We start from the raw sequence: 22732 nt of genomic DNA, 5'->3' as shown, positions 1-22732 counted from the left end.
CGGACAGTCCGGCTGTCAGATGGCCAGATTGCCGGATTGCCAGATTGGCCCGACGCTTGTCCGGCTATGTAAACAAGCGTCATTTCGAATTGCATTGATAGCGTTCGCTCGTCTGGCTGACGGGCTGCTTTCATTAGCGGCAACTTATGCGCACAACATGGCGTATGATTAATATGATTAGCTCGCCAGCCCAGCTTTGGGCCATATTCCAGCTAATTGCTAAATGGCTCAGCGTGCGCGTGTGTTGCATAACAATTGCTGCAAGTCCAATAACAAAATTGTCGTTAGTTGAGCTCGAAGCAATGACTCGGCTTTTGATTGGTTCAAGCTATGTTTTATAGTTGAGAATAATGAGTTAGTGTTGAAACCAGTTTGCAGGCTTGTTTATCGCAGTTGAGGTTCTTTTTATAGACAAGTTTTTGCATATACAACAAAACTTTATAAGAGGGCTGTATTTTCAGATAAAGTGTTCGGTTCACGGTTTGAACCGGTTCATGAACGGATATTCAGACACTCATTTACTTTGGTTCTGGCATAGTTTCCTCTGGTTCTTTTATCTTTTGCTTCGTTTGATTTGGTTCATAAGAACTGTACTTGCGAGCTCCAATTGCTTTCACTCGGAACTAGTATTAATAATAACATGGAACTAGTCTAAATAATAACAGCTGTTACGCAAGTTTCCCTTTTACATATGTATACATGCCCATCCCTCTTCCCTCTGCCCCTTGACAGATAATTTTCGGGTCGTGGAATGGAAATATAACGGAACGAACCGCTTGGCCTGGAAAGAGGCAATAAAATTTGGTCAAAAGCAGAAGCATAGATAAGCGTCAAACAGTTCACACATTTTCCTAGGGCCCAGTCAGTTACACAGTTCCGACCGCAACCCGCAACCCCCCCACCAGCTTCACGCCGCCCCGCCTCGTTCGCTGAAAATGCGCTCAAGCGTGAATATTAAACGTTTGCTGAGCGGGGCGCAAGGGAAGGGGGGGACAACAGCATCCCTTACGCAACCGCAACGCAGCGCAGGCGACGATATTGAAAACTTTGATGGAAAACTTTAAGCGAAAGCTGGAAAATATATAAAGAACGCACAGCACGAAACGTGCATGAATAATGATTTAATAAAGTGCTGTGTTGGATAGTGTTAGCTAAATAAATGTTGTAATTGATTTAGAGTAAGTGTTGGATAACTCGCAAAGTGAACAAGTCAACAATTTAGCACACTCTCTTTGGGCTTAAAATAATCCATGCTTGGGAAAAAGTCAACTGTTGATAGAAAAGATAGTTTAATCTTTATAAAGTTTTCTATTTACTTTCTTGAGAATTGTCTGGATGCTAAAACTTTACTAAGTGTTGGATAACTGCTCACTCTTTGGTTGAAAATCGTCCAGGCTTGAAAAAAATTAATTTTTAATGGCGAAGATTCTTTATTTATTATAAAGTTTTCTATTTATTTACTTAAGAACTGTTTGGATTCTAAAACTGAATTAAGTGTTGGACAACTCGCAAAGTATACAATTTCAGCATACTACAACTTCGTTAAAATAGTCCATCAGCTTTTAATAAAACAGTTTCATATTTTTTAAAGTTTTCTAGTAAGGCTTTTACAGCTCAAGCCTTGCATGAAATATTCCTGCACATGATTTTATATTTAATTTTTACTTCGAAAACTGGGAATATATAAGTTTAATATGTCTCATGGCAATAATTAAACCCCCCGTTGGGGGGGAGACTGATATATTTAAAACTTTTTATTAACTATGATGTAAGTCAAAATTTCAATGAAAAACTTTGTTACCAAATAACTTTCAAAACCAGAAATCAGCTGTCAAACACAGTTGGAAACCTGGAAAATGGGGTCACAATAAGTTGTAGCAAAAGACTTGGATAGCATAAGACAGACTTTAAAAACAATTTTGTTGCCCGAAGTCAGCTAAACTTACGGGTCAAAGGTCACGGATTGAGCTGGTTTTGATCTTTGCAGCGAAATAATTGCCTTTGCACATTTGGCTAATCATTAAATGCGTACCCAAAACGAAATGTGAGTGTGTGTGCGTGTGTATGTTGTGAAAATGCGTTGAAAAATCTTCAATGAATTTCCTCGCCAGTAAAAAAGTTGTTGTGATTAGGCAACAGGCGCGCTGAAAATCGCTTTAAATCATAAATTGAAACCACAGGAATGCATATTAATATGCAAAGCACGCCAAGCCAGGGTGAATGGGTGTTGGGGGAGGGAGTTGAACGGGTGGGGGGGAGGGAGGCTGGTTGAGTCAACATAATGAATTATGCCACGCCTAACGAGGCAGCCAAAGCAGCCAGCTTGGCGCTAGAGTTGCGGCTCGGCTGCTGCTGCTGTTGCTGTTGCTGCGGCTATGCAAGAGAAATCCAATAAAAATTCAATAAATTCCGCACAATGCTCGTAATGTTGCCCCGGTGTCTGAGAGTGAGTGCGTGAGTGGGTGTGTGTGACCGAGTGGCTGTAACTGGTTGGGTGGGTGTATTTTTGTGTGTGTGGGTGCAGAGCGAGCAGCGCTTGCCACGTGGGGTTAAACGAGCTGCCAGTCACGACACAGACACGACTTAGCCAGCACGTCACACACACACACACACACACACACACCTACTCGCTCTGTCTCTCTCTCGCCCTCTCTCTCACGCTCACACGCGCTCAACTGACGTGCGTTTTTCTTTTCAATTACTTATGGCGCCTAAAAATAGGCAACGGCAAAGGCCAAGAAAATGTGACCGGAAGTCGCTGGCGACCCCAAGAAATATGGCGCAAAACACACACACACACACGCACACGCACACGATAAAAAATTAAATTTCAGCCGCGTGTCGTGTCTTTAATTGACGTCAAAAATAGGGTTAATATAGCTGACACAAACACACACACACACGCACACACACACACGCACACACACACACACTCACGCACCTAGTTAAGTTTATAGAGATGCTGTTTCCTGCTTCCGGCCGGCTCCCCCGCCCCCTTCTTCTCCTGGCCCCATATCATGTCAACACAGTCATCAAGCGACTGTCATTTGAAATTGCCGACGACCTTTTTTGCTGCCGCTGCCTGGCAGGCAAATGATGCCTATTTGATCAGCAGCCGGGCAAAAGGATAAGCAAAAAATGAAGGACAAAGGGAAACGAGAGAAGAATGAAATGGCAAAATAAGATGAAAAATAAAAATAAACGATAAAGCAGCAAAAGAGCGTACGCGCCATAATGTTAAACGAGAATGCAAAGACGAAAAGCACAACATTTCTTATGGTATATACCCTCGGCACCTAAAAAGGCCTCCAATAGGGTCGTCCCAGCGACAGCCAAGCCTCTGGCACTTTGGAGTCTAGCCTGACCTACAGCTGCATAAATATGCTGTGTGTTCTATGATCCAGGTGCAATAAAAAATAGAGGCTAGCTTAAATGCATATTATTATACATTAGCGTATCTGCTAGTCGAGCAGACCCGACTAGAACAACCCTTTTTTTTGCAGTAAATCGAAAGTAGATTTAAATACAAAATATAAACTAGCTAGAATTTTAATAATGTCAGCTTTAGCGTATCCGCTAGTCGATCATGCCCGACTAGACCTTTGCTAGTTGTCTTTTTTTTTTTTTTTCTTCTTGCAAATAAGTCGAAAGCAGAAGGAGATACTAACCTAAAGTCGTAGGCTCGGCTGGGTCAGCAGTTAACCGGGGACCTCTTCTTGTGCCCCTTCTTGCCATTCAGCAGTTGTTGTTGTTGTTGCTGTTGTTGTTGTTGCTGCTTGTTTTGGTGTTGGTTTCTATGTAAATTTTGATGAGCACGCGGCAAAATGTGTGTGCAAATAAAATTAATACGAAATTGCCGTTTTTTTTCTTTTTTAGTTAAGTCGGATTTTAGTTGTTTTAGTTGTTGCTTTTGTTGTTGTTGTTGTTGTTTTTGGGTAAATTGGATACACGTTTTTTTTTTTGTTGTACGCTTTTTAGTTGTGGCAGCAGTTAGTTAGTGTCTAGATTTTGATTGTTAGTTTCAAATTAAATTGTACGCAACATTATTGCTGTGGATTTTAAAAGCAATTAGTTTGGTCTTCGAATTAAATTAAAACACAAAATACATTTTTCTCAGAACTAATGAAATCAACGGGAACCAAATGTAAATTTCAACTCTTGTTTGTTAAATTGCATTATAAATCGAAGTTAAATTGAATTTGTTTTTTCTATTTATTACTTTTTCTTTAATTTTGCAATATTTTAGGTAAAGTATGGATCTATTATGTGTTGGGTAATATTTTTAATTTTATTACAAGTTATTAGTTTATTTTATTTTACTTTAACTTCATTTGTTATAGTTTTAGCTTTATTTAATTCATTTGAAGCCTTTTGTTTTTTGCTTAAATGGCGGAAATGAAATTTCAGATCAGCCTAGAAGTATGCACCAAATATTTTGCGATGCAAGCTCGCGCTAGATAAAAAGTGTTGCCTACTTTTCTGTGCGGCAAACAAAGTTTTTCGTTTTTCGTTTTTCTCATTTGCCCATCGTTTTTGCTGAATTTTACGAGTTTGTTCTTTTATTAAAATAACTTATTCGCTACGCAAGTGTTTGCGCAAAATTTGCCAATTATTAAAAAATTCAAGTATATTGCTGCACTTAAAAAGTTTACTGCAAACACACACACACACGTACACGCGCGCACACAACACGGACAGACAGAGACACACGAAGCCATAAATGCCAAAAAGAGAGAGCAAAAAACTTTTGCCGCAAAAATAGATTCCTACACTTCTGTTTTCGCTTTTGATTATAAGGAAAACTGCCAGCAAAACACGCGCGCGTTTTGCCAGCTCTGCTGCTGCCGCTGCCGCTGCCGCTGCCGTCGCTGCTGCTTCTTCTTCTTCTTCGTTTGCTGCCTGCCTTCAAAAAATAACTCTAGGATACACAAAAAGACACGCCGTGGCCATGTTGCTGTATGTGTGTGTGTGCGTGTGCGTGTGTGCGTCTGCTTAGCACAAAGGTGAAACTTTGGCTCGCAGGACGACTTGCTGTTGTTGTTGCTGCTGTTGTTGTTGTTGCTGACTGGCTGTTGATATAATCATGAGAGCACGAATTTGGCTTAAAAAGCGAACGACAAATTAACGACGAAACGGTATGTAAGCGAAACGCATAGACGAAAAAGTGCACGAGAAATGTGTATAAAAATACATTTCACTAATAAATTAAATGATTTGCACACTAACCCCAAACACACACATACACACACACACACATGCACACACAACACGCGCGCAAAACTAACGAAGCGGCGCGGCAGCAGTGACAGCATAAAATACACATACACACACACACACACACACACATGCACACATGCACGCACAGAGCAAAAGGACATGAACATAAATACATAAATAGTAGTATATTCGCTGCTTGATTTCTGCCTATTTTCGTGCACAGTGGGCGCCACACCAAGTATGTTGGTGTATGTGCGTGTGTGTGTGTGTGTCTATGTGCTGGCGTGGGTGTGTGAGTGGGAGTATTAATGCCGCTGCCGCTGCCGTCGCCGCTGCCCGCCGTAGCTTAGCGCGCAAAAACCGACAGATACACGAACATTTAACACCCAAAAAAATGCGTGGCGCATGTTAAAATGGGAGCAAGCAGGCGGTGACAGCAGCAGCAGCAGCAGCAGCTAAAAAAGTAGTAGCCAGTTTATCCCCACGCCATTTCACCACGATGCGACTTATTGCACGTATATTATTTATTGCAATTTAATTTGATTTTGGCTCATCTGGGAGCGCACAGGCACTGGTCCACTTTTTTTCATTTGTATGTATTGGTGTTTGTATATTTTTGCTTCTTTTTTCTTTACTTTTACCGCACTTTGATTTCCTGGCGCGCTTTTGTACCGCACACGCTTATATCCTGTACTCAACTGAGGAAGCCTTTTTTTATGTCAAGTGAGCAGGATAACCGACGGCGAGTACGAAAAAGCTTGCGCTTGCCGCGGCCAACATCAAGTGAGTCGCAATTTGCGCGCAGCCAACTTCACGGGGCTTAAACAGCGCACAGTTGCACAACTGTTGCGCTATTTGATTGCGCGCGCAATTTGAATATACTGTGCAGATTCAAACTCATTTTCTCGATTTAAAATGCCAGTATTTTATGTGTTAATAGTTTACTTAAGGCTTTAAATTACAAATTTACATGCTTATTTAATGATATACATATGTATATGTATAAAAATCAGTTATTAAGACGTTGTTACAGCCGCAACATCAACAACAAAGTGGCGGATTCGTTGAACATTTAAGCAGGCATACGAAAAACTTAATTATGTGTCATCATTCACTATAGCTATACAAATGCGGGCTGACATCCATTATCAACATCATCTATAATCAACAAGTGGGTGCTTAAAATGTCGCATGATTACGTATAAAGTAGACATCGTATTCCTTTTCGATCCATTTGATCAGCTTGTCCACATACTTGATGACCGTCGGCTTGTCCACAATGGACTCGAAGACCGCATAGAGTTCATAGGTTGCAGTTACCCAGGCGAGTACCACCTCGCGCTCCTTCACCTCGTAGATGAGCTTCAGCGGCCGCGAACTGTTGTGTATGCGATGCAATAGATCACAGTAGATGGCTTCCAGGCGCTCAAATTCGGCCAGCGATTTGTAGGGATGCCTCAGCATGGGGCAGAGCAGCTGAGCGGTTGCCTTTGGCTTGTACAGAAAGTGCCGCATCTCGGGGACGCTCATCACCTGCTGATACAGTTTGGCATTGTGGGTTTGCTGCAGCTCCTCATTGATGGCCTGCAGGCACAGATTTTTGCGCAGCTTCTCCGTGATCCGTCCCTTGGCCTCCGACAGCGTGTGAAACGCATCCTGTTCGGTAGACATAAGCAGCAGACATGCCGGACAGTCATCGGCCAGGTACGAGACATGCGCATGCAAAAATCCATTCATGTAGAAATTCGGCAAACAAATGGGCGTCCAGTTCTCGGAGTTCTTAAACGATTCGGAGCACTCGATCAGATTGAATATCAAACGCAAATCCGCCGGATGTATCGAGTATTTCTTCATGCGCACCAATGCGATCAGCCGGTTATTAGCTATCAGCACGGCAAACATCAGATTCTTGATCTTCGAGCAGTTGCTCTGTATGGCGCTGACGATGCTGGTACGCACGGTCGTGGACAGTGGCAAGACCCGTATCGAGTTGGTCAGAAATGTGAAAATGTTGTTGGAAACTGCAAGCAAAACCGCAAATGTTTAATGCCAGCAATACTTAGGTTATATTCGTGGGTTTACCCCTGGCATTGCTACTATCGTTGGCCAGCAGATTGAAGATCAGCCGCTCGCTGCCGGAGAGTAAACGTCGTAGATCAAAATTCTTGCGCTTCTCGAATATTTTGGAGATGTGCGAATTGGTCAGCGTGGAGAGTATTTGATAGTACACATCGCTGAAAGGTTAAAAATCAATAGAAAGATGAAAAAGCCTCAGAAGAATTGCAGCTCACCTCAGTTGGAGCTTCAGCTGCTGGACACTCATGTTGGTGCGGGATGCGGCCACCAGAATCAGCGAATTGCGATGCATGAAGGCGAATTTAATGCCGCCCGCGTGTATGGACGTGATGGCATCCTGGCCGTGCTGCACGAAGCTGACCAAAGCCTGGATGACGCCAAAGAGCGTGGCCAGCTTATTCTCGTTGCCATGCAGCGAGTAGATGGGCTTGCCCGCCTCGCTCAATATGAAGATGTGCTTCTTTTGGCCACGCCACACGCTGTCGTGCTGATAGTCGTGCAGCTCCTCGTCCAGGGCATTTGTGCTGCCGCTATCCTCGGTCTTGGCGCTCGTGGAGGTGCTCACCGCCAGCGACTCCACGGAGGCGGCCAAATCTCTGGACTGTCCTGGCGCTGTCTCAGAGTCGGGGCTCAGTGTGCTACGTTTTTGGGCACCCAGCTCCGACATAATACTATAGCCCTGTTGCTCGGCCTCGGCGTGTTCCGCCTCCTCTGGGTAGAGATCGCTAGTGCTGAGTTCCGCCTCATGTTCCGACTCACCCTCAGCGTCCAGGTACTCACATGTGGAGTTCGTATCGGATGTAGCCACATTGGGGGGCGTCTGTTCAATTTCCATATTGTGTGCTAGTTTTGCACCGAGCCAAACATAAACATTATTGCATATGACAAACGCGGACTTCTTGGTGGCCAACACAATTGTTATCGATAAGTTGTGTTTTTTTTCGATTAACATTACTTTTTTGGTATTTTTGTGCTTCGCGCCTGCGGTCACACTAGTTGCATGTTATGAAAACGGTGGCTCGTTGCACGCGCGAAAATGTTCCGAAAAACCTTTAATAGCCGTGAGTTAATTTAATTTAATAATTAATAAAAACTAAAAACATATTGCACACATACAGTGCCACACTTCAGACAGCTGTGTGCGCTACCGGCGAGACTACAGAACACACAGGCCGCACAGGTGCCCACGCCCGCCGAGCCAGAGGATATTGATGTCATAGAGCAGCGCATCCTGAAGCATCCGGATTACTTTCAGGTGCACAATTTGTTTACCGTGCGCGATCTGTTCAATGCGCGCGTGCACTATGGCCACAAGGAGGGCTCCCTCGACGATCGCATGCGACCGTATTTGTACGGCAGCCGACTCGGGCACCTGATCTTCGATCTGGACAAGACGGCCGCCCATTTGCGGGATGCACTCAATGTTGTGGCCCACATCGCCTTCCGGGATGGTATCATTTTGTTCTTCAATCGGAATGCGCTGAACGCCCATCTCGTCGAGCAGAAGGCCATGGAGGCCGGCGAGTTCTCGCACACGCGCTTCTGGCGCGGCGGCATCTTTACCAATGCCAATGTTCAGTTTCATGCCGTCACCCGGCTGCCAGATCTGTGCATTTTTCTCAACACACAGAACAATGTGCTCGCCCAGCACACAGCCGTACGGGACGCGGCCAAAATGGCCATACCCACAGTCGGCATTGTCGACAGCAATTGCAATCCCAATCTGATCACCTACCCGGTGCCGGGCAACGATGATTCGCCCGCCGCCGTGGAGCTCTACTGCAATCTGTTCAAGGAGGCAATCTGGCGCGGCAAGCGCAAGCGACGCGAGCTGTTGGGCCTGCCGCCCCTCGACGAAGCCCAGTTCAAGGCCAGTCGCAGTCGCGCACCCAAAGCCAGCCAAAGCTAAGCTTAATATATAGTTATATATGTTGAAAATATAAACAAATTTGTATTCGATGAGGTTCTTTTTGTAGAGCTTGATTAAGGGACTGCACAAGCATCTGCCCGCCGGTTGATCTAAGCTTCCAAATCAATCCGTGACTCCGTATACCCTACAATCCCCTGACCCCTAAATGAGGATTGTCTTCAATTTCGTTGACTCCGCATCTCGAGAGTCAAGCTAAGCCTTGGTATAAGTTATTATTTTATTAATTTCTTTACAATCAAATAGCGAAGGCTACTAAGACAACGCGTCCTCATTGCTTATCAGCATTAATCATAATTATTATTAATATTATTATCATTATATATATATAACTAGGTGTAGCTCTCGCTCCAGGGCGTTGTCGTCGCAGCCTTCTAGGGTGGCAGTAGGGTGCCTCCTTTGATGAAGCTGGAGTTGTAGTTCGTGTAAAACGAGCTGCTGCTGTTGCCGCTGAGCACGCCGAGGGCGCCAGCGCCGCCGCTGCTGCTGCTGCTGTTAGTGTTGCCGGCGGTATCCTGTCCGTAGGGATTGCTGCTGCTGCTGCTGCCGTAGCCAAAGTAGCCGCCGCTTATGGGCGGCGCCGGCAGCTCCGAAAACTGTCCCATGGCGGGAACTGTCGGATGTTGAATGGGCGCCACGCTGGCCACATCGCCAGCAACGCCGCCTTTGATGGCGCGTCCCGTGGCATAGGTTGGATGGCGTACAGGCGCAACGCCACGTTGAAATGTTTTTGGTTCGTTGTTGCCCTTATTGAGCCAACCGGCATTCACGGGCTTGCGGACAAACACCTGACTACTCTTGCCGTCGCTGGTGGTGGCTTCAGATTTTTGGTTACTCTGCTGCACCCACTGCTCGGCATGCTTAATGGTCAGCATTGCCTTGTGTGCGCCAATGTATTCCTCGGCTTTCTGCAGGCGATCCAGCTGCTTTTCGTCCAGCTGATCGCGTGGCAATTTACTGAGACGCTGCACGGTGCGTTTCCAATTGTGGAATTCACGATTCTTGAACGGCTTCATCGCCTGACGATATTCACGCCACTGGCGCTGACGATCCTCTTTGGTGCCCGGCGGTGCGTCCTCCAACGGGGGCGGTGCTTCCGGTCGCTGTATCCACTTGCCGTCGATCTGCACAAAGGTGTCGCCGCCCTTTTTGATCTTGATCAACTTATTCGATTTGGTGGTTGTGGAGCTGCCGCTGTTGTTGTTGTTGTCTCCAGGTGGGGGCGGTGGCGGCATCAATGCCGCATCCAGCAATGCATTGCTGACATTGCTGGTGGCATTGTTGTTGTTGTTGTTGTTATTGCTGTTATTGTTGTTGTTGCTATTGCTCGTTTTGTATTTTTTGTGCGGCTGTTGGTTCTGGTTGAGGTTGTTGTTTTTATGTTGTCGTTGATTCGCCTGCTTCTCCTTGGGCACCAGATTCCATAGGCTCGGGCACTTGGGCATGGGCGGCTGTATGGGCGGCGGCCGCAGCTGCGGCGACATCATGTCCTCCCAAAACGGTGGCGGCTGCAGCGGGCGATGATTGCGCGGGCCCGGCCCAGGACCCATATTGCCCATATTATTGCCGCCCATATTGCAGTTTGGCGGCATCATTGGGCCGGGGCCAGGTCCGCAAGCACCAGGGCCAGGTCCACAGGGACCAGGGCCGGGTCCACAAGGACCAGGGCCGGGTCCAAAATTGCCAAAGCCCATGGACATCAGGGGAAAAGGCAGCGGCGGTGGTCGGCTGAGCGGTGGAAATGAATTATTATTCATGTTGCCATTGTTATGATTATTATTGTGATTGCGCTGGTTGCCCTGCAATTTGTGGTCATTTTTATGGATTTTGCGGCCGTTGCGCATTCCTTGTGCAACCCCTCCAGGCTCCTTGGCCTCTTTGCTCTTCTTCCAATCGGCGAAAGACATTTGCAGCGGTTTTGCGCTGATATCTTTATCCAAATCCTCACTATTTACCGCCTCGGGCGGTATCGCTTCCTCTGTGGCTGAATTTTCAGCCATCATTTATGACGTTTTGTACACAAAATAACAACTGAAAATCGAACAGCGAACGAGAGATTTGAGAAAAAATTTGTGGAACTCGACCGATATTTAAGTTTTCGATTGGCCAGGGCTACTGGACAACCCCAACTGTAATATTTTCCAAGGTGGCAGCCCCACATTAGCAAACTATCGATATTTTGATTGCTAGCGATATATATATCAGAAAAAGTCATAAAAAAGAGAAGGGGTATAATTTGTAGGCCACATTCTTAAAAATTCAAGAAATAAATACATAAGCTGGCTAAGTTGCGTTAAATGTCATTAGATTGAAAACATTAAATTGGCAGAACCAGCGCGTTGAAACGAATCGATAGTGCCTGGCTTTAGAGTATCGATAGTACCGATGACTGTCTTCCAGATCTAGTAGTCGCAGAGATTTTTTTGGTAAGCTTTCATATAGCTATTTCGTCAAATTAACACAGACTAGAGTGAAAAACGCTGCGGAAAGTAAATAACATATCGCATTGTGTAACGGCAACATTTATTCGCTAAAGATTATTCCCATAAAGCAACCAAAAGGTTGCTGCAGCAAGTGTAGCGCTGCTGCGCAGTCAACGCGTAGTTTCCGAACCATCGACTAGCGCTGGCACATACATATTATTACTTAATTTCGAACAAAAATCAGTGAGAAATGTACTTTGTATACTAACAAATAGACACGTTATAACAAATTTTGTGTAAGTTCTGGTGCTGTGTTATTTGGCTGCTGGCGTGAACTGTTGCGAGCTGATTTAACGGCACACGCCTTGCCCTACGCCCCAGGCGACGCAAACAGCGCTGCCAGCGTCGACGTCGCTGCCGCAGCGACCGTCATATTTGTTGTTGCTATTCTCGACATATGATTCAATAAGTGGGCAAGATCCGCTGCTCGCACTGACAGTTTTCTTCTTTTTTTTTTGTTGTTGTAATATTTGTAAGTGCTATTTAAAATCCGAATCTCTGTGTGTTCTACGCCGCAGCATAAAAACGAAAGCCAGCGACAATTAGACGCAGCAGCAGCAACAAATGCGTGCTGCGTATTTTTGTTAATGAAACTTAAATGCCGCGCACACACAAAACACACACACACGCACACAAATGGCCATCGTGCTCGTTTTATGCAAACGATTTTGGAATTTGTGTGCGCAATTATCATTCGAATAATTGGCAAATGATTCACAGCGGCGCTTATTAATTAGCCTAACGCTGAAAATGCGCTAAAAACGTTTTCTATTTTGTTTTTTTTTTTTTCATTTTGGCAAGCTAAAGTGAGCAGCACTGATATAAATCATAAATCTAATTTTATCAGCTTTGGCCTTACGGCTCTTATCACAGTTGCAAATGATACACACAGTGCATACATTATCCACATATATGATGTGTGCCCATAAATCTATGTGTGCGAGTGTGTGTGTGTAGATCAACAGTTGCGTCGCCATTTGCAGGCAAAATACCGCTAATTGCGGAGCTTTGTAACAGACAATATCCTAAACGTCAATAGATATCGATAACAGCCGAAGTTCGATAGGTTAACTGGCGTTCAATTTGAATTGAATTTTTAAAGACCTATTTTATTAACTATGATTTATAGATTTATTTATTTGATTTATTTGATATCTTTGTTTTTTTCTCAAAGTCCATATTTTTTATATAATTGATTTATAAGTACAATTTTTAAACTAATTTCTAAGCTCAGGTTTCTATTGGGCCCCCTTTAGATGTTCATTGTGCCTATTTGTTTTTCTATCTTTTGTCACCTTTCTGTTTTTTATTTGCAGGGGGAGGTGCGGAAACGCTTCTACGACTTCTTTTACACACAATTTTTCGCAATACACACACATCCACAGCAAGCAAACGAACGAACTAAAAAGAAAATAAAAACAGATTATAAAACAGAACTTTTAAGCCAACAACAACAACAACAGCCACTAATCGAAACCGGGCTAAAAAGAAAAAAACAACAACAAAAACAGACAACATGGCTCACACACATCTGGCCAGGGCGGTCAAAAACATCGAGGCGCCACGTCCGCTCAAGACACAATCGCGTTCATCGCTGAAGAACAGCTACCTGGTAATCGAGGAGCTGATTCAGTTGATCGACAATGTGACTGTCGGTCTGCAATCATGCAATACGACAACCGAATCGATAACGCTGCTGCTGCATAATTTGCGGGTCCATGGGCCTCAGCTGGAGGCGGTGTCCAAGGATACGCTGGATCGTGCATTCGTTGTGTTTCGCAATGCTTCGCAGGACGAACGTCTGAACATAATGACACGACTCAAGCTTCTCGAACTGATCGAACTGCGCGCCAACAGCTGGGAGGACAAGGACACGATCGCCTACTACAAGTCCAAGCAACAAGTGTCCAGCGTTGAGGTGCGTCAGTTGAGATAATTAAAATCGAATTGTATTATAATTATTCATATACTATTTGCTAAAGGGGCCAACACAGCTGTTGCCTCAGGGTATAATCGAAGACAATATAAACACTTATATGAGTAATGCCCAAAATATCTAGCCTGGCTCTCATCTGGCTTCTCCAGCCGACTGGCTGTTCGTTTTCCAAAAGCCAGACGAACGAATGCCTTAGTCGCATCTTATTATTACTTATATTGTCTTTGGTATAACACAGAAAATTTACGCCGTTAAGCATGCTCTACTTTTTTCGCTGCTTGACGCTTATAATTCTCAACCAGTTAAAGCATCAAATCGTTGTATATAGCAGAGCCTGCTGCTGTGTTTTGTACCCTGTCGATGATTGGTTTTTGTTAGTGTAACTTATTCAATTTTATTTAATTTGCAGCTGCCTGCTGAAACATATCAACACGATGCTGCCGGCGTCGTTGGCAACCAGCAACAGGCCTTTCTGAGCACCTCCCCCACATTTGGTGTCACCGGCTCCGGTTTGGGTGTACTTGTTGGCGGCGCGGCTGCTGCTGCTGCTGCTAATGCGGCTGCGTTCAATGCGGCAACCGCTGCTGCCGCCGCACAGGCAGCGGCTATTGCCGCCGTGGGCTCACCCAACCAGCAGCATCTGCTGTTGCCACCCGGTGAGGTTATACGCAATTCGGGCAAGTTTCCGAAGCCAACCAAAATTCCGGGCAAGACCTATTGCAAGGATGAGGTGGTCATACGCAACGCCGACTCTGGCAAGGGTAAGTATATCGGTTCGGGTGCTGCCGACTACCGGATGCGCTTCCAACATTCTTATGTCTTACTAAATAAACTCAAATAGTTATGGGCATTAAGGGCCGACGCGTACACATGATCGAGGAACTTAGCGAAACTATAATATCCTTTCAAAGAGGTAAAACAAAAACGATTGCAAAAATCCTACAAACTTCATGTGCCTTTCCATTTTCTTCTCGAAATTCATAACTCAAATACAAATTTCAAAAATTTTAAATCTAACGGTCAATTTTCCATATGCACATAAACACACACACACACATAATATATATATGATATATGATATACAACACGCACGCCCGCACGTTCTCAGCTGAAACTCATTCATTATTTGCCTGTTTGAATTTTATTTTATTTACTAATCGAATCACAGCATGTAAATATTTATTTATTTTTAATAAAATTGAAGATTTTTTTTAAAAATCTGTTTATTAATATTCAAATAATCTTGTATGCAGTCAACCCTGGCGCCAAGGAACGTCTAGTGCAGATTACCGGACCAGCCGAAGACAAAATTAAGTAAGTCTTAATTCATATAAATAATCATTTGTTTTTATTACTAAATAAAGTGTTTACAAAATTAATTTGCCTAATTTTTGGGCGCTAGTTTGATTAAAAATAAGCATAAGTTCACAAAGTGCAAAAATAATCAATTAACGATCATTCAGCTCAGCTGAATAATTTCGCTTAACTCTTGCGTACACTAACATATGCTACGTTCAGCAATAAAATAATGTTTGCTACTTTATTTTAAATGTTTTTTCGAAATAATTTCGATATAATGCGACTTTAATTCAGCTGGAGGCTAAAAGGTCTCTCAGCTTGGCGTTGCCACACTATTGAGTGTTTCCTTTGATTCAAGACATTGCTCAGCTGCATACCCTGCTTAAAGCTGACTTGAAATTTGGCGTTGCCACTTTATTGCAAACGTTTTCGTAGAAATAACTGTTTTTTGCACTTCATTCATCTTCATCTATGCAAATTTTTGCAGCTACGCCAAGCAACTGATGGAGGATACCATACGACGAAACGCTTCGCCGGTGCGCCTGGAGCCAGCACCATCGGCTGGCGGCACAGGCGGCTCCTGTTCATCGCTCAACTCCTCCAATTCGGATGACGCCGTTGCGGTGCAGCCGCGCACACCCGGCGCCAGCAGCAGCCTGTCCAATCGCTTGAGCTTCAATTCGGCGCAGAATTTCATGACCGCCACGGCTGCGGCCCATCAAATGTCGCAGCACCATCAACAGCCGCAGCAGGGACAGCAGCAGCAGCAGCATCATCATCACCATCACCATCAGCAGCAGCAGCAGGCTGCCAATGCGGCTGCTGCGGCGGCGGCTACAGCTGCTGCCGGTAAAGTTATGCGTCCCAATCAGCAGCTGCTAATGCATTCATATTCCACAAACGATGCTTCCGTAGGTGAATACAAATTCACGGTCAATGTGGGCCAGCATCTCATCAAGATTACGGGCGACTGTTGCGAGCTAGTCCGTGTAAGTAGCCGAGAGATTCTATATTTGCTTTAATTCTAATACGAATCACATTGCAGGTGGCCAAACTCGTCTTGGACGACTATTTCAGCAGCTCTGAGTTCTTGGCTTCCATGGAGGCGGGCGCCGCTTTTGATGGCACCTCCCTGGTCAGTCCGGTGACAACGCCCTCCACACCGCTGCCCGGCTCTGGACCACCGCAGTTTATGCTGAGCAACGCGCTGCCGCTAGCCGATAGCGGCATTGGTCTCAACTATGCGGCTGGACAGGCGAACAATAACGGTGATGGTGATGATGAAGTGTTTGCCGAGTCCAATGGCAGCAGCAGCAATCAGAATGGTCTGGCGCGATCGCGTCGCAGTCATTTCTCACGCAAGGAATCCACACCGGAAGTGAAGGCAGCACGCGAAAAGCTCGAAGAAGACGGCGCTGTCAATCTAAAGACGAATAACTGTAAGTAAGCGGGAGAAGTGTTGTGTAGAGACCAGGATCAGCAACAGAAACTAGGACAACTTGCGAGGATTGTCCAGTGAAAATAGGGCAAAAGAAAGAAGCAGGCATATCCGAACCTTTAAAGTATTTATGGACACTTCCGTCGGTCTGTCCTTGTGCATAAAAGCTTCCATCGCAGAAACTAAAAGCTAAACATTTTAAACATAGCTCCTTCCCTCCCATTGTACACCATGCCCCGAAAATGTTTGTGATTCAGATTTAAGTGCTTCCTCAAAGTCGGTCCTCTTCCGGCTGAAATACTCTTACCTGCTTTTAATATATTCTGCAATTACAGCACGCGTCTCATATGATATTGAACATTTGATGTACTATTCGAAGAGTCCGCACGCCTGGGCGCTGCCCATCGAGTGGCTGAAAATGCTGGAGACTGTGCCTTCGATACTACGCAATAAGGTAATTCCCCCAGTTGAGATGCACTCAAATGCTTCCACTGCGCCCGGTGCTGGTCGCGATATCATTTTTGCACATAACTCATCATTAACAACAACTAGTATTACCACAACAACAACAACAACTACAACAACATCCACAGCAAGTAACGGAGTGGCAGCAGTCAATCAATACCCCATTAACGAATGTGATCCCATTAATAACATCCCCAACGCTAGCAATCATAACTGTGTAATTAACAAGCAACATATATCATACGAACGGGACAGTATGCACATGAACAATCGCAAGCCATCCTCTGAATCAGATCGTAAACTATATAACAAGCAATTGCAAATCATAACGAATACAATGGGCGCAGCTGCCACAGCCGGCAAGCGGCAACAACAACAACAACAGCAGCAGCAGCAGTTGCAGCTGAAGGCTATATTTCAGCGTTATAGCGAGAACGACGAGTTCTCGCTGGCCATGTGTGATGTCTACTCCGGCGAGGAGCTTAACAACAATCGTGCGCTTATTTAAAACTAAAATAAACTCAACATTTACGCAGCTATTGATATATTGGTATTTTTGCCCCAACAGATGCGTAAAATTTCATATAAAACATTGACAAAAAAGAAAAACAATTATTAGAACTTAAAGCAATACAAAAGCAATCCATAAAAGCTGAATGCTCAGTATTATATATATTATAATTAACGAAAACTAAGCCAGGCAACTATTTGCTAGTCCTAGACATTAAACACACATTATGTTAAATTTAAATACTTAAAACAAAAAGCATTTACAAATTTATTTTGTAACTTTAAAATGGAATCTGTATTTTGGCTGTGAAGCAGATTTAGTGTTCGCTAGAGTTTAAAACTAAAAAAGTTGCCGGTCAACCCGTTTTGTAGTGCCCGGACAAGCCCACATTAACACCCACACACACACATCCAAACACACACCTTCACACGCATTGTAATTTAATGTTTAACAAGACTAATAACAATTTCAATTGCAACATTTAGGCTTAAATGTAACCTAGCTGTAAGCGTTTTTTCCATACATAACCCATTAAACTTTATATATATATATTATATATACATGCGTATGTAAAATAAAATTTGACTTGCAAAGTCGCAGCGCTTGGCTTTATCTATGTGTACATACTATATTTAACACACACTCGCCATAAAATCACACAACACACACACACATACACACAAATTTGTTACTGCAAATAAGGTAAGAACTATGTATCTTGAGTTTTTTCTTATTTGCTCTTTAAACATTTACTTAAATTTCTGTATCTTATTTGTGCAGGATCTACAGGATGAGAGCCAGCGTTTCGATGGAGAAAAATATCTGGCCAGCATTCAAAGTGCCGCCAAACGAACTATTGTGGCCGCCGACGATACCGAAAATGTGGATGATTAACATAGGAGAAGAAGGAAACGTAAAAACAAAAACCTAAAATATAATCAACGATTTAGTTATTGTTAAAGAATAGTAACAAACCAATCCGACAATAGCTAATCTTTATGTATGGACAGTTGTCTGTTTGAGAGACTCAGCTTAATGGAAGCCCCCAAAAAAAATTTCAGACTAACTTTCATCTTTCTGTTTTTGTACTATGCTTTTAGCTTTAGCGTGTCACGTACATTTCTTAATATTATGAACGACCAAAAATGAAAAAAAAACACACACACAAAAAACAATTTCTATGAATTCTAAAAACTAACTTAAGTTAGGAGCTTTATAAAAAAAAAAAAAACCAAACCTACGACGATTTATATGATTAATTTAAAGTAAGCAGCTTTCTAAGGTTGCTCTTTAAGTTAAACCTCAAAAACGATGATTATTTACTAATATATATAATATATACTTGCAATGATAATAACTAAATGCAACTAATTGATGGAACGCTCGACGGCAACTTCAATTAATCACATTACGAGAAGCGGTTCGAACATTAACGGCCAAAATGAACGCAAATGCATTTTTATTCAACTAGTAAAAAAAATAAACATACATTTTTATTTTCTCACAACATACACAAATATTTCATATGATTCTAATTTCAATCATTCAACTTTTGTATTTAGTTAACTATTCTCAAAAAATATTGATCATTTGTCGTATATTTTGAATTTTGTGCAATATCATTTAAAAGAATTGTATTTGAATTTTCTCTAGTCCAATGCGTTATGGAAACTTGTCTTATCTTGATTTTTGGTTTCTATATTTAACACGCCAAAAAAACAAATTTTTTTGGAATTTCTGTTTATGTTTTAGCTAATTTATTTAATTTATTATAAATTATATAATTTCGACAAATGAAAATCGTTCACATATATGCAAAATACAAATAAATTGAATAAAGATCAAGTACATTTGTGTATTTTAAATGAACATAATAAAATATTAAAATTAGTCAGCAAATTAAACACAAATATATTAGGTAAAATCTAAGAAGATTAATTAAATTAATCGCCTTGAACTTCCCTTTTAGAGCTCTTTAAACTTTATTTTGTCAGTTTACCTCTCAGTTTTTGGGATTGGAATTGAAAAGAGAAACATCCCGATTTGATAGGCATGCATAAATATTTATTTAAGAATAATCTTTGGCTTGAAAAAAAAAAACACCCAAGTTGCTAGTTATGTATATTTTATTCAACATTTATCTTTGGCAACGGGCACAGAATACATTTATACACAAAAATAACAACATAAATTACAATCACAATTATAACAATAGTTTGCTGATATGTTAGAGGGGGATCAATTGTTGTTAACATATAAGTTAAACAATAACTTTGTGCAATTAGTTCGTAAGATATGTGCCAAACACATAATGTTAAAGAGATAGATTTATAGACGGTAAACAACATCACATTGGTTAATCGTACATATTTTTGCTATGCATAGTATATATCTATATATATATATATATATATATATATATATATGTATAGATGTGTGCTTAGTTGCCCAATAGAGGCCGTCGATCCGTAGTGCCGCGTTTAGTGAGGCTTTTGTTGGCATTTGAAAGAGAGATTTTACAGAATTAGTAAAATGCTAGCTGCTCAGCGATCTATATAGTAATACACGCACAATATCAATAAACACCAATACAACATGTACTATAGTCTGAACACCATCAACTAGATTCAATATTCACGTACATGGATGTATGATATGTGGCCCGCTGTGCCGGCGACATGTTCAGATTGCCCTGATACTTGCGATCGTAGGCCCAGATAGCGCACGTTGCCAACAGGGAAACTGTAAGTGAAAGCCATATATTAATTAAAACAATTAACTAGAACAGACAACACTTACTCAGTAGGAACAGTATAAAGAGGAGCTGCAGCCAAAAGTGGCTGCCCCCGCTGCTGTCCACGATGAGGCCGGCGACAATGGTGACCACAGCTAGGCCCAGATTTTGCACCGATTGGCAGCTGTAGTATACGTACGTAATAGGTTTAGAATAGAACACGGATAGGATAAGGATTTCCACTTACAAGCCGTAGGCTGTGCCCAGCTGATATTCGGGCACAATCAATGCCACCAAGGGCCACAAGCTGGCGGCCAGCATCGAATAGGAGAGTCCCATGATGGACATGCCGATGTACGGATTTAACTGGCTGAAGGTGAGCAGCAGGTGCGACACAAGCGTGGCAATTGTGGCCACAAATACCCAGGAAACATTGCGACCCACACGATCGATGATAAAGCCAAACAGGGGCGAGGCAATGGCCGAGATTAGATACACAATCGAATTGACATTGTTGGCCTGTTCGGGCGTCAGATGAAAATTGGACGTGAAGAAGGCCTGGCCAAGCGCCACAAACGGAAATATGGCCACATAGTAGGCCACGCACACCACCGATACCATCCAAAAGTCCAGCCTGAAGGTCATAATGTCGCTCAGCTTGGCAATCTCGCCGCCGGGATTGTTATTGCGCTTCAGTATGCGCTCGGCGCGCTTATCCATCCAGCCTAAAGAAAAGGAATATTTCAGTTGTTTCCCAAGCTTCTCCTTTATGGATCGGATATGTCAACTTGTGTAACAAAATTTCGCAGCATACCCAATATGAGAGTGCACAGCAGAGACATGACACAGGTGCTGGCGGCCAGAAAGAGGGTGACGCCCAGGCCCGTATAGCCAGAATAGGATTTGGAGACATAGTTGTAGACCGGCTGCATGATCCAAAAGTTGACAGTGCTGCCAAAGCGTGCCACAGACAGCTGCAGGCCGAATACCATGTTCAGCTCCTTGCCCTTGAACCACAGGACCGCATAGCTGTTCTGGGCGACGGCCAGGGACTCGGCGCCAATGCCAAACACAAAGCGGCCGACAATCATTAGCCAAAATTTGCCCAACAGGCCGCCCGTGGCAAATATCAATTGACCCAGAAGCACAATAAGCATGTAAATGATTGTGCCCAGGCGTATGCCAAAGACGCGATCGATGAGAAAGCCGCCGACAAAGCAGAGCACAATGTTTGGCCACGAGTAGATGGAATAGATGAACGTGAACTCGGTGGCATTCAAATTCAGCTCCTTCTGGAACACGTCCTGCAGTGCGCCTGGATTGTCATAGCAAAAATAGGAACCTGTTTTGAGAGGACAAAGAACAATGAGCTCATGTTTCTATCGAGATTGAATTGAAGATGGAAGCCTCACCAAAGCCCAGCAGGCACATAAAGACCAGGGCCAGAAATCGATGGGGCGTGCTGGTGGGCGCACAGCAGCCCGCATCCTTGGGCACAGCCAGCTCGGTGTCGCGCGTGCTGCGCCTACGCACAACGGGCCTGGCCTCATCCTCGCCGCTGCTGCTCGATGCATCCACAATGGGCAGACGCTCCTCCCGCGACATTTTCACGGCAAAAAATCAGCTACAATCGGGAGTTTCCTTTCCTTTCTTTTCTTTTTTGCAAATGCCTGGAACTGCAGCTGGAACTGAGTGGGGGCTGTCGCTCAGCTAAGTCTGGGTAGAGCCGCGAGCGGATAGGGGTGGGGGAGGGCTGCCCTCTATTGTTGCTGCTTATCACTAGCCCACATCGTGTGTCTATGTATTTGTCGTCGTTCGTTGCTGCTGCTGCTGCTTTATTGATTATTTCAGTGCACTATCAAGGCGTGGGTGGGCGGTGGTTGGATTGAGATGAAAATGCGCTTGAGTCTTTAAGCTGCAATAAAAGAATGTCAAAATGGCATTATATAAAAATTTCCACACGCCACAAACACACACACCCTGTGCGTGTGTGTGTGTACCGTTAGACAAACAAGCCAGATCTTGGTCACAGCTTGTTGGACTAACATTGCAAATCCGTTGCTAATCAATTAAGTGGCCAGCATTGTGGGCGGCTTTATTGAAGCATTAAGCGTGTGACACCTGTGGTTTAAAATTTCGAAAAGTCAGATACACCTATTTGCGTATTGGCAGGCCCAGATAACATGTTTACATACAAGGCACACATATGGCACACACACACACACACACACTCACACACATACACATATACATATATATGTAGGTAGGATATGGAAACTTTTATCAACGCCAACTACGTAAATCACACACAATAATTAATCAGTGTCTTTAGAATGCCGTCAGTTGAGTTTGTTTTTAAATTATAATTAAGCGCGCGCGCCACATGATTCAAAAGCACTTGCTAAAACCCGCAGATAGCAAAACAAAATATGATTATTATGTTTGTGTTATTGTTACAATTCAAAACAAACACATTCGATTCAGACACACACACACACAGCAGCAAAATCTATACAATATATTAATTGCACAGGCTCAACAAGTTGGAAAGCAAGAAATTCCAGCTCCTACCTGTTTTCCGCAAGCGGAAAAACTGAACTCAAGTACTTTTTTGTTTTCCCACCTAGCCTAGCGAGTAGTTCGCTA

At 43.4% G+C, this 22732-nt stretch overlaps 5 protein-coding genes and 1 long non-coding RNA gene across 17 annotated transcripts; 2 read left to right on the top strand and 4 right to left on the bottom strand.

Moving 5' to 3' along the window:
* Positions 1 to 3908: 3908 nt before the first annotated feature.
* LOC138911272 (uncharacterized) lies at positions 3909 to 5975 on the bottom strand. 2 transcript variants are annotated; one of them, XR_011416742.1, is made up of 2 exons: positions 5853 to 5975; positions 3909 to 4049 (listed from the first exon to the last, which is right to left on the bottom strand). It is a non-coding gene; the product is annotated as an uncharacterized lncRNA (long non-coding RNA). The 2 variants fall into 2 exon arrangements; XR_011416743.1 differs by having other exon boundaries at positions 5859 to 5975.
* A 151-nt stretch (positions 5976 to 6126) lies between these two features.
* Mon1 (vacuolar fusion protein MON1 homolog) lies at positions 6127 to 8215 on the bottom strand. The gene is made up of 3 exons (XM_002059218.4): positions 7509 to 8215; positions 7300 to 7451; positions 6127 to 7238 (listed from the first exon to the last, which is right to left on the bottom strand). Exons 1-3 carry the CDS (start codon positions 8126 to 8128, stop codon positions 6397 to 6399), a joined length of 1614 nt encoding a protein of 537 aa, XP_002059254.1. The 5' UTR covers positions 8129 to 8215; the 3' UTR covers positions 6127 to 6396.
* Positions 8216 to 8230: 15 nt separating this feature from the next.
* mRpS2 (mitochondrial ribosomal protein S2) lies at positions 8231 to 9252 on the top strand. The gene is made up of 2 exons (XM_002059217.4): positions 8231 to 8354; positions 8412 to 9252. Exons 1-2 carry the CDS (start codon positions 8330 to 8332, stop codon positions 9200 to 9202), a joined length of 816 nt encoding a protein of 271 aa, XP_002059253.1. The 5' UTR covers positions 8231 to 8329; the 3' UTR covers positions 9203 to 9252.
* Positions 9253 to 9385: 133 nt separating this feature from the next.
* Positions 9386 to 11346, bottom strand: LOC6635681 (transcription factor mef2A). Its single transcript, XM_002059216.4, has one exon. The coding sequence runs from the start codon at positions 11221 to 11223 to the stop codon at positions 9595 to 9597; it is 1629 nt and encodes a 542-aa protein (XP_002059252.2). The 5' UTR covers positions 11224 to 11346; the 3' UTR covers positions 9386 to 9594.
* A 202-nt stretch (positions 11347 to 11548) lies between these two features.
* Positions 11549 to 18588, top strand: mxt (Eukaryotic translation initiation factor mextil). 8 transcript variants are annotated; one of them, XM_015168903.3, is made up of 10 exons: positions 11551 to 11646; positions 13020 to 13621; positions 14049 to 14400; positions 14481 to 14552; positions 14893 to 14953; positions 15426 to 15787; positions 15854 to 15927; positions 15984 to 16377; positions 16712 to 16830; positions 18133 to 18588. In XM_015168903.3, exons 2-10 carry the CDS (start codon positions 13220 to 13222, stop codon positions 18244 to 18246), a joined length of 1950 nt encoding a protein of 649 aa, XP_015024389.1. In that variant the 5' UTR covers positions 11551 to 11646; positions 13020 to 13219; the 3' UTR covers positions 18247 to 18588. The 8 variants fall into 8 exon arrangements, with proteins under 8 accessions (XP_070065520.1, XP_015024388.1, XP_015024387.1 ...); XM_070209419.1 differs by lacking the exon at positions 18133 to 18588 and having other exon boundaries at positions 11549 to 11646; positions 16712 to 17964; XM_002059215.4 differs by having other exon boundaries at positions 15426 to 15927.
* A 206-nt stretch (positions 18589 to 18794) lies between these two features.
* LOC6635679 (lysosomal dipeptide transporter MFSD1) lies at positions 18795 to 22717 on the bottom strand. Of its 4 annotated transcripts, none has more exons than XM_032438762.2 (7): positions 22658 to 22717; positions 21499 to 22001; positions 20901 to 21428; positions 20334 to 20811; positions 20152 to 20270; positions 19995 to 20094; positions 18795 to 19841 (listed from the first exon to the last, which is right to left on the bottom strand). In XM_032438762.2, exons 2-7 carry the CDS (start codon positions 21689 to 21691, stop codon positions 19793 to 19795), a joined length of 1467 nt encoding a protein of 488 aa, XP_032294653.1. In that variant the 5' UTR covers positions 21692 to 22001; positions 22658 to 22717; the 3' UTR covers positions 18795 to 19792. The 4 variants fall into 4 exon arrangements, with proteins under 4 accessions (XP_032294653.1, XP_032294652.1, XP_002059250.1 ...); XM_032438761.2 differs by lacking the exon at positions 22658 to 22717 and adding an exon at positions 22241 to 22324; XM_002059214.4 differs by lacking the exon at positions 22658 to 22717 and adding an exon at positions 22241 to 22317 and having other exon boundaries at positions 19924 to 20094.
* Positions 22718 to 22732: the final 15 nt, after the last annotated feature.

This window comes from Drosophila virilis, chromosome 4 (genome assembly GCF_030788295.1).
Source record: "Drosophila virilis strain 15010-1051.87 chromosome 4, Dvir_AGI_RSII-ME, whole genome shotgun sequence".
Classification (NCBI taxonomy): Eukaryota; Metazoa; Arthropoda; class Insecta; order Diptera; family Drosophilidae; genus Drosophila; species Drosophila virilis.
Note: the sequence above shows the minus strand (reverse complement) of the source record. Positions and strands in the feature narration are given on the sequence as shown.